General features: G+C 40.6%; 1 protein-coding gene across 1 annotated transcript in view; it reads right to left on the bottom strand.

Moving 5' to 3' along the window:
• Positions 1–15,467, bottom strand: part of CHD7 (chromodomain helicase DNA binding protein 7) — an 89,548-nt gene extending 74,081 nt beyond the window's left edge. The window contains exon 1 of the mRNA XM_053943334.1: positions 13,583–15,467. Within this exon, the coding sequence (XP_053799309.1) occupies positions 13,583–15,268 (1,686 nt within the window). The 5' untranslated portion in view covers positions 15,269–15,467. The remainder of the gene's footprint in view (positions 1–13,582) is intronic.
• Positions 15,468–15,939: the final 472 nt, after the last annotated feature.

Below are 15,939 nucleotides of genomic sequence, written 5' to 3'. Positions count from 1 at the left end.
AGATTATCTAATTAGACATAGTCAGTAAAAACCCTTTAAATGGAGGAAGTCACATACTGAAGCTGTAGAGGTTATATTCTAGATCTATTAGAAGACAAAGTAACACAGAAGACACCCAAAGGCTTTTTTGAGGACTTGTAAATCCACAGAAGTCAAGCTGACATTCGAGAAAGTGTGCAGGAGCTGACAAACAAGCAGTGCTAACTCAAGGTAGGGCTTCTGAGGCAGGCACGCCTCAGAGCAGAGCTCCTGGCAGATGTGGAGGAGCTTGCCCAGGATGGTGGAGGTGGAAGACAGAGGAGGTTTGTGGTCACCTCCATAACCCCAGGCGTGTTAGCATCTGCATAGCTCCACCCTTTGAAATGGAAACAGTGATGTGTTTGTGTGACCCACCAACAAATTCCCACTGATTCAAGTTACACAAAGGTCATCTGATGGAAGAAGTTAACAGATATGGAGGGTACATATCACAGACTACAGTCATCTTTCTCTAGGTGGCTTACTAATACTGACCTGTCAAACTCTGGTAACTTTGGTTTCATGCTGACACTTCCCACTATCTTACAACCCGCCAGAAAAGGCTCAGCTATGTCCAGATCCCTTCAAAGCAAAAGGCAAATATAACACATAACAAATATAACACTGCTCTTTTCATGGCCTTTCCATAAAAGGTGGCACTATACTTTCAGGTGAGGTGTGGATACACCATCAGGAGCCAACAAAGAATGCCCTCCTAGAGAGATAATAAAATAGCTTGAGTTAGAAAAGACTTTAAAGGCAACCTAGTCCAATCCCCCTGCAATAAGCAGGGACATCTTCAATTCAGTCAGGTTGCCTATTCAACCTGACATTGAACATTTCCAGGGATAGGGCATCTACCACTGCTCTGGGGAACCTGTTACATTGCTTTATTACCCTTACTATTAAAAAAAAAGTCTTTCTTATATCTAATCTAGACCAGTCCTCTTTCAGTTTAAAATTACCCCTTGTCCTATCACAACAAGACCTGCTAAAAGGTCTGTAGCCATCTTTCTTATAAGCCCCTCCTTACGTACTGAAGGACTGCATTAACATCTCTACAGAGCCTTCTCTTCTCCGGGCTGAACAACCACAACTCTCTCAGCTTTTCCTCATAGGAGAGGAATTCCAGACCTCCAATGATCTTTGTGCTCTTCTCTGAATTCACTCCAAGAGATCTATGTCTCCCCTGTGCTACAGACCCTGGAGCTGGATGCTGCACTCCAGCTGGGGTCTCACAAGAGCAGAGCAGAACAACAGAATCACCTCCCTTGACCTGCTGGCCTCACTGCTTTTGGGGTAGCCCAGGATACAATTGGCTTTCTGTGGTGCCAGCACATTTTGCCAGGTCACATGCAGTCTTTCATCCACCAGCACCTTCTAGTCCTTCTCAGCAGGGCTGCTCTCAATCCCTTTAACACCCAGTCTGTAATTGACACCCTGATGGAAGTGTAACAGCTTGCACTTGGACTTGCTGAACCTCATGAGGTTCACACAGACCCACTCCTCCGGCTTGTCCAGCTCTCTCTGGATGGCATCCTAGACCTCAGGTACGTCAACCTCCGCACCCAGCCTGGTGTCATCTACAAACTTGGTAAGGATGCACTTGATCTCCCTGTCAAAGTCACTGATGAAGACATTGAGCAGTACTGGTCACAGTTCTGGGACAGGTGGTCCCTGCAGTTCGCTTTACACTGAGATGCAACCACTGTCATTTCAGACACCAGTCTGAGCAGATCCCATCAGGAGTGAGATTTATGTTACACCATAGAATTCTGTTCTGTCAAATTTCCCTCTTCTCTTTTTTTTTTTTTTTTTTTTCTGTTGTCACGATCTGCAAGCTTCTAGTAGTGGACATGTATTTCTCCTAATAAACTTCCCACATGCAAATTGCTGCTTATCATATAACCCTGCTCTGCTTAATCAACTTTCCCAGGCCACATAAAAGTAGTCTGCAAGGAACTTCAGAGGTATAACAGACCATGGTTTGGAAATACCAACTTAAATAAATGTTAACAGATACACATGTGATACAGAACCAGAAGTAATCAGCAGTAATCAACTCTATTTTTCTTTTGGGGTGGGAAGACAGCAGTTCTCCACATGGCCTTTTCATCACACTATTTTACTAACTTCAATATGACAAACTGGGCTTGAAATCACAGACTTGCTAAAAATCCATTGATGTTGTATTTGCTGCTAAGATCCACTTATGTTAAAGAGCCCAAGATACTTCTCAAACTCTATAGTCACAGCAACAAATGAAAATAGCCTTTGACTATGTTAGCTATGGCATGTCAAATGTAGGCCTTTCCCAACTTCTCTAGTAACTGAACTGATAATTAAATCAGAATGTGTCATTAGAACTGGAAGGGAGGAGGGGAACACGGAAAACAAAGTGAAAAAAAAAAAAACAAACCTACAAACAAAACTCCCCAAAACCCACACACAAAATCAAAACAAAAACAAGAAAAAAAAAACCTCACAAAAAATCCCACACTTCGTTTTCTGTGGACAACCTACTTCATTTAGCCACACCAACTGAGGTAACTCTTAATTTAGATTCTCCAACTAGTATGATTAACATTCTTCTATGAAACACCTTATCTTTAGTGCAAATATCTTTAGTATTCTTGCTCCAGACATTCTTTACACAACCTATAGTAAAATATAAAAATCCCTATAGGCAGATCTTAAATCAGAAATGCCTACAGCAATACCAGGTCTAGATTTGGGGTTATATAGTAATGTTATATCACAGCTGCAGAGCTGTGTCTAAAGCAACACTTTTAACTTACCCCTGGCTGCCACAACAGTTTCTGAGTTACATTTTTGGGTGCTGCTGTACAGAGCAGCAGGGAACTGCAGTAACTAACCACTGCTGCAGAGCACCTCAAACACACCCAACAGGACCACTGACAATACTGACACCAACCAACCAACCTGTGTCAGTCAGCGAAAATTCCCCCAATCCCAGTCTAATACCCTAGGTATTATTTGATTTTCAACAAGTTTTCCTGAAGTATTTCAAAGGAGGCCCACATAGAGAAACACAACCAAGCAGACTTCCAGTATTGCAGGCATGTGTCCCAATGTCCATCTCTGACAATGCTTGCCCCAGTAGACATCAGCAAGATCCCATTAGCAAACAGATACAAATAACAACTGCAATGCCCAAAGTTTTAGCCCGGTTTTGATGACTCTGTATTACACAGTTGTACAAGTAAACTGTGATGTCAACTTTTTAAGGTAAGGTGTTGCTTTAAATTCAAACACACACTGTGTATTATAAGCCTCCCACTATATTTAGGAACAATTGGCTGGTACAGAAAGATTTCTTCCAAAAATAAAATTAAGGACTTCATATCATCCAGTGCTCACATGTAAGGAAAATTACAGTATTATCACACTTATCAGCATCTTGCAGGGCCAAAAAAGATATGAAGTACCAGAATGCAAGTGGATGGAGGGCCATCTGGAGAGAAAGGAGATGTAAAAGCAGAGTGGAAAAAACAAGAGTTCAAACTGACTACTAGACATTAGAAAGTTTGTTATGAAGCTTGTTATGAGTCCTCTCTTCTCTTCCAGGAAAATTACATCCAAAAATCTGTGGAACTATTAACTTCTCAGTCACTCTGGTCATGTTATTTTGTTTGTGGGAGTTACAGAGACATAACAGAATACAACTTAACTAACACAATTAATATGGACTATTTTTTTCTGATTCAACCAATTAAATTATTCAGTCTGTTGTAAGAAAAGTCTGCTGTAAGTGGGTATACATTCCTATTAGGAACTCATGTATAACATGAAAATTTCCTCTATGACTAAAATAACAAGAGATTACATTTAAGAAAATATAGACAAATTTCTATTTTAATATAAATATTAAAAATGGAAGTTGAAGCCTAAATAAATGTTTGGCACTTCCTACAATGTTATACCAATATATCAGTGGTACATTTGGGTTTGCATAACTGAAGAATAAGTGTTGCATTCATGAAGACAAATACTTGCAATTTTCCAAAATTAAAAGGTTAATACTATGCCATAGAAACCTGCCAAGATTCAGAAATCATGACTTTAGAAACTTAAGATTGTGGACTTTCAGTATTTAAAGTATTCAGAATTTATAAAAAAAAGCAGAAGAGCAACTTTTTAGAGAGGCAAATAGGGACAGGGCAAAGAGGCATAGTTTTAACTAAAAGAGAGGATTTAGATGTTAAGAAGAAATTCCTTCCTCAAGACAGTACAGAAGCACTGAACAGGTTGCACAGAGAACTTGTGAATGCCCATAGAAACATTCAAGGCCAGGTTGGATGGGGACCTGAGGAACCTGATCCAGTGGGAGGCATCCACCCAGGGTCAACCCACTACAGCATCCCTGCTTGTGGTCAGAACTAGATCCTCTTTAAGGTCACTTCCAATGCAAGTCATTCTATCAGCCTGTGATTTCTTAACATTTAATTTCTACAGCAGCAACCCATGCAATATGAACCCTTCCCAGAAGTTCTTAATATTTGTGCTTGCTCACCCTAACAAGAGCTGCTGTCTCCTAAGCTTGGCTAACAGAGTAAAATCACTGTGTGGAGTACAGGAAAGAGCTGCATCCCAATCCTCGATACTGAGGAACAACAAAAGCAAAGGAACAAAGATTCCTCCCAGTCCAAGAGTGAAAAATCAGAGAAATCCACTTTTTTCTTCCATATCTTGTATAACCGCACTACTCACATTAACCTCCAGAACCACCAAATTCCTACACAAAAAGTGGGATTTTCTGCTTTTAACTGTTAAGACTGGTCATCTCAGTCTTCTTGAGCTGCACTCTACAGCACGAGTAATACTGGAAGGAGTGACAAAGAGCAAAGAGGTGGCACATTTTAGAGTAACAGACACATGAGTAGGAATTTAAATTGGGGGTTTTATGAATTTTGGTTTTGAATAAATTATAAAATTTAAGGCCATCATCTCTGTGTTCCTCTTCATACACAGAGGCAACACTATTGTTGGCTACACCAATCTTGCCAGGAACAGAGAAAATTCTAACTAAGTACGTAATCTATAAAGTACAGTAAAATGAAAAATACTTATTTATAAACTCTGGAAAGAGCAAACATACACTTAGATCACTTAGTCATCCTGTCTCTCAGTTCTGTTTCCTCAAAGATGATTAAAAAAAATTAATCTGAGTTTTATTTCTAATTTGCTATGCTTTTAAACAATTCTCTATGCTGAGGAAAAAAAAAAAAAAAGAAAATCCCATTCAGTACTCAAAGAAGACAATTCACTGACACTGGACGCATGCTCAGTATGACACACACCAAATGAAATTGTGCCAAGTTCTTTGGTAAAGAGGGGATATTCTTTCACCTCTTCAGTAACAAAACAGTTGCAAATGCTTTAGTTGGAAAACAGCCCCACGTTTCCAAAAAAGAAAACACTCCTGAAATCAAATCAGTCATTAATATTTGTGTGGATTAAGAGAGAAGTTGGGAGATGCTGCAACGTGGCCTGTTTGTCACTAATTCAATAAAGACAAAGCCTTCCAAGACTTCTAATGGAAGTTTTAATTTATCAAAATTTGAGGAAGGACTCAAGGGCTAGTTACTGAGGGTAGGTACTATTATAAAAACACAAGCTGTATAAAGGTATTAAAGGGCTTGAAAGCTCACTGCCAGAGGAAGAGGCAATCTCCATTCTACCTCAGCAAGCATTCCCACTCCTACACGACCAACTTGGGTGATTTTGTGGTCACACAATGGAGAGCTGCCAGGAACATAACCTGGCCAGATAAGCTGTTCACCAAATGATCAGGCAGGTTGATGCAAGGAAGCAGAAAAGGTTCTGTATCCCAGACCACAGCCACCTTCATCTGTACGTTTTGTGGGATTTTTTTCTAACGCAGATTAGATATTGGGAGTTACTGAGTTCACACAGCTTTGCTGGACCTGTCAGTGGGCGACTTGCCCACAGCAGGGGGACACAAAGGTACACCCTAAAGCAGTGTGAAGAGCAGTAACAGGCACCACTGTACCAAATGGCAGCCTCTGACAAGGGCTCAAGAGGCAGGTGACTCAAGCAGAGAGAGGTGGAGTGACTCCCTAAACTTCTCTGTCCCCATTTTAACACAGGTGTTGGCCATTTCCTCTCTGCTCCTACTGTTCAGCACTGCTCTGTCAGATCAGCTCAGCATTTCCCTGCCCTTTCCCTGATCACTGCTTTCTGCCCACACTTCCTACTCTGCTCCTACCAGCTCCCAAGAAGTAGCTTCATTGTCTTTAAACCACACTGGCAAACTTGAGAATATTTAAAAAGAATAGATGTACAAGCAGATGCTTTAACCACTCGAGCGTGTCAAACCTTGCTCTTGAGTTACCACAATTTACAACTCTTTTGAGAAGTCTATAAATGTTTACAGATATCATCTCTAAAAATAAAAAAAACTAAACAAGTGTTTTGTTTGGTTTTTTGCCCCCAAATCCAGACTACATTATCACCAGTAAAATACATGTATCATCATACAGTTAAAAGAACTGAAATCTGAAAATTCAAAAGTGAAAAGCACTGGCTTACTGAACTTAGAGAGAAAACTTCTACAGACAAAAGATACAAATTACACTTCCAAGTGATGGTGTCCCATCATAGTGTGAACTGACACTCCACAGTGTCAATTTACTCCACAGAAGAAGAAAAGAACACTTATGCAAGTTAGTGACACTTGCATTCAAGATACAAGCAAGGACAGGATAGCTTAAACTAAAGGGATGCCTCAAATTCCATGAGAAAGAGCAGGACAGAATTCCAGGAGAAGGATCCATACCAAAAGGTAGGAAGCTATTTCTTCATCTGCAACTTGTTCCTTTTTAAGACTGACACTGTATTTAATGAAATAAAAAAAAATAATTTAAAAAATCAAGCATTTTCCTTTCATTTGCCCTGATTTTCCATCCTTGTGCCTGTAGGTCAATGATGACACAGACATGAGGGCTTTTATTAGATTACCAGCTTTCAATCATGAAAAAAAGCTACTCTGAAACAACAGAGTTAAATTTGTTCAAATAAATATAAAGCAGGACAACATCTTCAACCATGGGAAAGTAAGACAGCTATCAAGTCCCACTGGAAGTGACCATCAGCAACAGATAACACAATACTGAAGTACTAAACAAGCAGCATAAATTTAAAAACTTTTCTAGTTGAGTGATTCCTCAGAAAATGCTAATGACTTCAGGAAACAATACATTCAGGTCACCAACATCTCACAGAAACTTTCAAAATACCCACGCTGAAGAACAAGTTGGGTAACTTAAACCTACAACTCACTATGCTGATGCGGGCTTGTGTTTTTATGTTAATGCTACAAACTGGCTTTACCCAAAACTTCAGAGCAGATAATTCAATGGCACAAATTATTTTCATCATAGTCAAATCATGGTACCTGAAGGAAGAAGTATTCTTGAAGTAGCTTGTGCCTCCTCAACAGCAAAAAAAGACAAAAAAGTTCATAGCAAAACAACCTCAAAACTACAATTCTTTGGCCTAAAGGCCTATTCACTGAAAAATCACTGCAAGCACTTTATTTACAAAAGCACACATAGCTTTTTCAAGGGTGAGGAAGAAATAAGCCTTTGAATATGTTAATATTAACTGTTAGACTGGAATGCAACTGAGGAGTTTTAGAACAGTATTTCATAATATTATATCCTTTGAGAGACCTGCATGGAAACTCACTCACAGATGGATCAAGTTATCAGTGCAACAGAAAATTCTACTCCACAGGGGTGAAATAACTTCAACACTTCTGACCAAAGGTAGATTTTACGGTCTGTTTTTCTTTTAGTTGGAAAATTTTAGTTAATTACACTGCTTACATTGCTCAAATACAAGACTTCTTCAGAGCCCCAACAAAATACAGCAGAAGCCTGTAAACTTTTAAGAAAAAAATACTGCTATCAACCTTTACTTTAATATGAATACTATGGATTTTCTTCCCTTCTTCTCTCACATTACTATCCACAACCTCTCATTTTGCCTACATTTTCTCCATATATATTATATAAATACACACATACACTCATGCTTATCTACACATAAAAATAATATACAATTGTAGCTAATTAAAGTTCAGTATTATTGGGTTCTTAATTTCATTTAGTCTGGCAGCTTCAAAAATCTTGCCAACATACACTGTTTTGCTGGTCTGTGAATACTTGAAAAAGGAAACTAGAATTTCTAGGGGCAGGCAGCCATGAGACTTCGCTGAACGTGCAGCATACACAGTACCCCAAAAGACCAGCTAGCAGTCGTGTGAAATAGCCTCTGCATCAAAACAAAAAGTACCCAATGTGTTTCTAGGGGTTTTTTAAAATAAATTGGATTTGTTCTACTTATCGACAGGGAAATAGTTCAAAAGTTAAACACTTGAGGGATTAAAAAGCCAGCAGTTCTCTCTGGAGATGTGGGAAATTGCTTCTGAATATTGTTTATGGGAATAATCCTAACTATTCAAGGTGGCATCATTTGCTACTATGTAAACTTAAAGGAAACACTGAAAGATAATTCATGTGAAGACAGTAAGGAGTCAATTTCTTCTTACTACTCTTAGGCATTAAAACAAACACCCAGGAGATAATCAACTTCATTTTAATGTGCCAGCAGAAACTGATTTAACCTTTACTTTTTGCCAGGTTACAACATTGCATCAAACCAATACAGCTGATTATAGTTTTCGTTAACATCCCTTTCCATTCAGGTATATCCAAGCATAAATTAAACCAAGGCAGCAACACAGAGTTTGACATTGCAGGAAAGGCCTGTGAAAGGGATGACCGAGCTGGTGACTCAGCAGGACTTTCCCTGCCTCCTCCCCTGCAAGGGAGGGCAGGAAATTTCAAAAGAATGTGTTCATACCAAACACAGCTATGAGTTATGATTTAAAGCAAAGTCACATGCCTATAGATAATAAGGCCAGCAGAATAAACCTGGCAGTGAACTGGTAACACACACAAAATTAGTTCCTTCTCCACCAGAACGGCAACCCAGAATCCTTCAACACTGTTTGTGCCCATTGTTGAGCTCTCCCATTTAGTCGGGCATGGAGGCTATACCATACCTGTTTGTCACTTAAATACTCTTGTGTTTGACTATAAATAATGCAGATTGCATTTGTGGAACATGATTAATGAACATGACTCGAAACTTCAGCCCACACAGTAGCTGTGGGTAAATAAGTTGTGTGTAACAACACACCCAGGACAGCCTATTCTTGGCAAAGAAAACTCCTACACTTCCTCTATCACCAATAAAATGCTCTGAAAATAACAATATGTAAGAACAACTGCATAGCATTAGGCCTCCAAAGGCCTATCTAACCTGATATCACCTCTGATAAAGTGTGTGGAAGAGGACAAGAACCAGACATGCATACAGGAGATGCAACCCAGTAACAAATTCTCAGTCACTTATGTATGGCACAGATCTGCTGAGCCAAATGTGGTGCTTTTACGTTTATCAAACCATGATGCATTTTTCTGTGAAACATCTCAGAGATCAGCATCTTAATGTGCAGTTCTGAACTCACCACTTGACAACTTGCTGGATACCTAAAAAGAATTCAAGGAGACAAAAACAGGTGACAAACAACCCTTACTTCACATTCATCCTCTTCATGTACCTGTATCGCCAACAATTCAGAGGATTTCACCACCTCTCTCCTTCCTTCCCCCACTAAAACACCCCCCAGCCCCCTCCCCACCATGCTTTTTCAAGTACTGCTGTATTTTCTGAGGCCTGAGGAAGGGACACAGAACTTCACAGCAGCATACCATACTTGCCTCACCAGCATACCATACATACAGGTAATAATCTTTGTTTTGTTCTCTACTACTTTCATTACAATTCCTACTGACTTATTTCTTTAACTGTTATAGCTCATTTTCAGACAGCCATCTGACACCAAGACCTGCTCCTAAGAAGATGTTTTTGCCTGCCATTTCACTGCTCAAGCACCATAAAATAATTTAGGTTGGAAATGACCTTTAAGATCATCAAGTCCGACTGTAAACCCAGCACTGTCAGGTCCACCAATAAAGCATGTCCACATGTCCCTAGGCACCACATCTATACATCTTTTAAATACCTTCACAGATGGCAACTTTATACCTTGCCTGTTTCAATGCTTGATAACCCTTCCTGTGATTAAAATTTTCCTAATATCCAATCTAAACCTCCCCTGGCCATGTCTTGACTCACACAACTTAATAGATAAGCAGTTGACTTTCCTATTATATTTCTGATCATTTTATTTCATTCTTAATAGGTTCTTCATCACATCTGCATTTGGTACTCTGCTTTGGGTATATCAACAGCAGCAGCAAATTTTGCCATCTGACTTTTCACTCTTCTCCAGATCATTTATGAGCATATTGGAGAACACAAGCTCACAAACCCAACACAGTTGCCTTGCTGTGAAGACAAGCCACTCCTGATCCCTGATTTGCCCCTTGGTAGATTGCTCTGCCACAGCAGAACCAGCCTTTTCACCCCATGGCCATCAGGCTCTTCCAAAAACCTTTGGTGAAACATGTTTCAAAGGAGTGCCTGACAAACCAAGCACACAGACTGAACATCCCAACACTGCAGTGGTTCTTATGGATCTATCAAACTCCACTGAAGCCAGCAACTCACTGCTAACATGGTCCTAATAACCATGTCTAGTTTTCAGCTATTAATCAAAACCAGATGAATTGCCAATCACCAGCTTCATCTCAAAGCCAAAATAATTTGCAGTTTTCCACACAGAAAAAGAAATAACAAGCCTTGGAATCAACACAGAACTTAAAAGTAAAAAACTTTACTTTCCTTCCAACATATCTAACAGCAAAACAGTAATTTGGTTAACCACAAGTATTACAGCCTTCCCATGATAAGGCTAGCTTCAAATCACTGAAAAATAATTATTAAGATCACTTCTGTTGATTTTAAAGTACATAGTGATTTCCATTTTCACTGACTATATTAATTTTGTTGATTCATTTTATACAAATAAAAACAAACCAATCATTTAAATAACTGCACTTCAGTGAACACTTTTCTGCCTACTGACATGAAAGGAAAATCAAGACACAGGAGAGCTACCAACTCTGTATTCAGGTTTAAGAGCAGGGGTTTAGCACATCTGCATTTTTTTCCCCAGGGGGTGGGGAGGGGTTAAGTTTTCGTTGATTTGAACAATACTCATTTCATCCAAACAGTTTTCAAGGGGGAAACGCCTGCCTGTTAAGAGTTTCATTACTACAGTCAAGGCTCAAACTAATTACTTAATGGGAAGGTACTTAAACACTACCTTTTACCAGATAAAAACTTAACAGAAATAAGCGAATAGAGAAGTTACTTGGCTTGCTACAACTGTCTGAATTACTGATTTTAATCAAATAACTGGAGTTATCATGTGGTTTTCCTCTAATTATTTAGTTTCAGCACTTACCTTTCCTCAAGCTATTCATCTGCAGTTCAGCTCTCTGTAATAGGTTGCTCAGCTTATTTAAGGGTTGAGCTGTCTGTGTTTAACCTCTTCACCGATTAAAGTGAAAAAGATGCCCCCCAAGAACATTTAACAAGCTTGTACATTTTTCAAGTCAACTTTCTTCTCCCAAACCACCTTTTAATGCCAAAAATAGGCTTACTGCATGGTCAGATGAAAACGAGGAATTAATGCTGGTGAAGAACACCACTGCTTTTAGGGTACAGTCCACCTCAAGTATTTCCTCCCACATTCCCACCATAACGGGTTATGAAAGATCCTAGTGACACTGGTTTTTGTTCCTTTGCTGTCTTAAAAGTCTTATGTTATTTCTACAATTTTCTTTCAAGTTTTTTTTACTAGATGCTTCAACTCTCATCTTCAGAGTAAAAAACATGTCTTATACTTCTTTTTCTCATTCCTACCCTGTCTGATGTATCCCTGTACTGATTTCTCTGTGCTGTCATTACCTCCTTCCCAAATACTCGCTCATTCTTTTCATTTTTTCCCTATAGTCTTGAGCTCCCTCCTTTTCATCCTGCTTACCCACACAGTTGGTAACAGGAGGCATTGGCAAGAGCTGCTGTCTCAGACAGGAACACAAAACTCCACGTGCATGCAAGTACTGTAATTTAAGTTCTCCAAGCAAAGTCTGTGTGTGGAAATGCAGAGAGAGGAAGGGCCAACACAGGCATCTAAAATTTCAAACCAACTTTGAGGTAGGCAGGGAAGAGAAAGATGGTCTTGAAGATATACTTTGACTCTTCAAGAGAGCCTCCTCCTCCCTCAAGAGAAAGACTGCACTTTTCCCCTTGCCCAGCTTAGTCCCCCCCCTCCTCCTCTCTTCCACAGGGAATGTGGAAGCCTGTCCCAGCTGCTGAGCTGCTCCATCTACCACTCCTTGTCAGCTGCCTCTCCGCAGAGCATACATCTGACTCCCAGAGCCAGTTCACGCTGTGCGGAGCAGCAAACAGGAGCAGCCGGCAGGCAGCAGTGGAGGGGACGGCTGAGCAGCTGCTTTGCGCACTGGCCCAGGACACTGCCCAGGACAGCTGTTTTTATGATTTATTAAGCGTATTGTAGCGTCGTGTCATTACGACTGCATTCCAACAATTGTCTCCAAATATTTATGGGCAGAGCTAGTTGGCATTAATTACTGACTGATCAGAAAAAAACCAAAAAATTAGTAAATCTTTGATATCTTGACCACTAATTCATGTGGTATCAAAACCTCCTAAATTCTGATTGACCGAGTCAAACAACAGCAAATGTGAAGATTCCAAAAAGTACTTTTTCAGCTGAAGCTTAACATACTAGCACGTAGTCAAACCTGTTAAGCTACAGAGGATCAAGATATTTTACCATTTTTAGTTTCTAATTGAAAAATGACATGGAAGCAATACATGGCCATAGAAACCTGGCAGATCAAAACCTCAGTAAAATAAAACTTGCATTCTATTTAACATTTCACTTGAGCCTCAGAAGATTTAATTTCAGACTGATTCACATTGTATAAACTGTTTCCCTATCACTTCACAGCTTCATTACTTAGTGCTAAAGAAGTTCACGCCAGAAATTTTTTTCACGTGTAACAATTTAAGCTTTAATTTAAAACCACAGAACATTCTCTTAGGATTTAAAAAAAAGATCTTGGTTTGGCCAAAACAAACACATTATTACACACACTTCTTCTTCCAAGTTGAAAATACAAAAATTGAATAATTAAATGACAATTCTCACATGTGTTTTCCATCTTCTCCCCAAAGAAACCAACAAGAAAAAAAAAATAGTATGTATTCTGCTTGTCCTGTTGTTCTATCACATTTTGATCTATCCATAATGTTATCCTATAAAAATTACTGTAAGAATGTTAGAAAGATACCTGAACCTCATTTTACCTTCAGTCTCTGTACACTAAAAAGCCACATAACCAATGACAAACAAGAGAGTTGAACAGGGGCAACAGTTTTTAACAGTTCATGTGTATCCTGAAAGGCATTTACAGTCACTTAAAACATTTTCTACTAATTGGAAGTAGCTTACCTGAAGGACAGGCACTTTTTGTGGTGTGTTTTGTGGTGACTGGTGAAGCTGTGCCCAAGGCTGATGATGAGGATGTGGGGGTGGTGAAGACTGGTGATGTATCCCTGGATGAGGCTGCATGGGAGGACAGGTTGGCATTTGCTGTTGAAAAGACTGCTGTTGACTAGGAAGCTGCTGGCCAGATATTAGTCGCTCTTGTATTGCTTGGGGATCTGCAAGGCCAACACCTGGACAACCATTTGGTCTCATGTGCCCACCCATCTCCCGTGGTGTTGAAGACATACCCATAAATGGACGATTCTGTTGCATGTTTCTGGGGCCCATATTCCTTTGTCCAATTCCCATGGCACCAGGGGGCTGGTGTGACGGCTGAGGATGGGGTATATTTGGGTAACTGCCAACTTCCATTGGTATTCCAGCACTACCAGGTCTAACCTGTGGAGGAGGTGTACCTGCTGGATTACTCATTGCTTTCATAGGTGACATGGGAGGTGGAGAGGCATAAGTTCCCTGAGGCTGTGAAGGGTGCATAGTTTGTGTGTTCATTTGGTTAAGTGAGCCACTAGGGTGGATGGGCTGCTGGTGCATTAGTCCTTGACCACTGTTTGATGGAAATCCGACAGCATTTGGGTATCTTGGTACAGATTGATTCATTGGAGTGTTATTTGTAAGGCCTAAATTCTGATTCATCCCTGTATTATTAACTAATCCCTGATTAAGGTTACTGTAAGGATATCGAGAATACTGCCCTGAGTTGTTTATAGTAGGTGAGGGTACCGTCTGGCTCCGAGAACTAAAATTAAGTGTTTGCGGCCTAACAGCACCCTGCTGGGGAGGATTAGGGGAGAATCTGGGACTGTGGGCTACTGATTCCCCATGGAGAGCAGTAGGGGGATGGTGGTGAAATTGCTGGACTGAGTGTCGCAAAGAAGGTGCCATACTGGGATTCTGCTGGGGCACATGAGACAAGTGGCCAGGTCCTGAGGTGGCAATGAAAGGGTTTCCCTGATTGAGGCCTTCTTGGCCTTGAGAAAACTGGTTCATCCTCTGCTGCTGCGGCTGACCGTGCTGCTGCATTGAAAAATCACCACGAGCCATGTAGTTTCCCATCTGCTGCATGTGCTGAGGATGGCCCTGCCCAGGGGGTCCGGAGGGTGCCTGTGGCGGTTGTGTCGGTTGCGGCTGCTGCTGCTGCTGTTGCTGCTGGTATGGTGCTCTTATCTGGTCTGGCACTTGAACTGCCCGTGGTCCCCACATGGAGCCACTGTCTACGAAGGGTTGGCCATGTCTTTCGTTCTGCATGCCGGGATAGACTCCCATCTGACCACCAGCACCACTGCTGTGAGGAACCTGAGGAACTGGAGGGTTGTGATACTGCGAATGAGGAGATGCTATACCATTCCCAGGGGCATTGCTTATCATCCTGTTCGGCTGATCCATCAGGTGCATTTTCTGCTGTTCGTATTGATTATAGTGATCAAAATGGGTCAACTTGGCTTGGTTTTGATTTGCAGGAGGATGATGAAGAGATGACTGTAAAGCGGGAAATCCTTGATCCATGGGCATTTGCTGACCCATAGGATTCACTGTATTTTCAGGATATCCACATTCTCCAAGACCTTCCAACCCTTCACTGAAAATATTCCCATCTTCTCCAAACAGACTCATCATTCCTGGATCTGCCATCTTTTTTCAGCACGCAGCTCCTTGGAGCTACAACCAGAATGTTAGTCTGTGCTTCACCTCGGTGAGGTGTTTTGTCCTCAAAGCCTTTAATCCTCAACTAATCTCCTTCATGTCATTCCATATTTCCTTAATTCTTTTGGACCACGCAGTGTCAGGCAAAGTCTGGTTACTGCTCCTAGAAAAATCAGGGGAAGGGGGAGAAAGAGAAGAAGATATTAAAATAAATAGCATCAGGCAACATAAAGAAAACGTACTTGACTGTTTTTAAATGCTAGCTACTTTCAGTCCCCTGAAATACATCTTAAAAATCTATTTCACATTACGAAGGATTCATTAGCTTTATCCAAAGCTTTATTATGATAGAGAGTTAGGAAGCAAGCAAAACACTAGTCTTAACTTTAAATTAATCCATTCACTACACTTCCTAGTGCTCCTTTCTTGGGTGGAACAGAACAAAAGAACACAACACGCAGCAGCAGCAGCTGCCACAGCAGGTAGGCAGATGTATGAATATAGCTGAGCAGCCCATCTGCTGAACTAAAGCCCTGAAAATGCTCTAGTTACCAACAGCATGTCCTTAACCTTATTCCCCTGAGCTGCGTAATCAGATGAGCAAGCAGAAGCACCAGGTCCTAGGATGAACTAAAGTTAGTTATACACAAAACATTTTT

This window comes from Vidua chalybeata, chromosome 1, assembly GCF_026979565.1.
Source record: "Vidua chalybeata isolate OUT-0048 chromosome 1, bVidCha1 merged haplotype, whole genome shotgun sequence".
NCBI lineage: Eukaryota > Metazoa > Chordata > Aves > Passeriformes > Viduidae > Vidua > Vidua chalybeata.
Note: the sequence above shows the minus strand (reverse complement) of the source record. Positions and strands in the feature narration are given on the sequence as shown.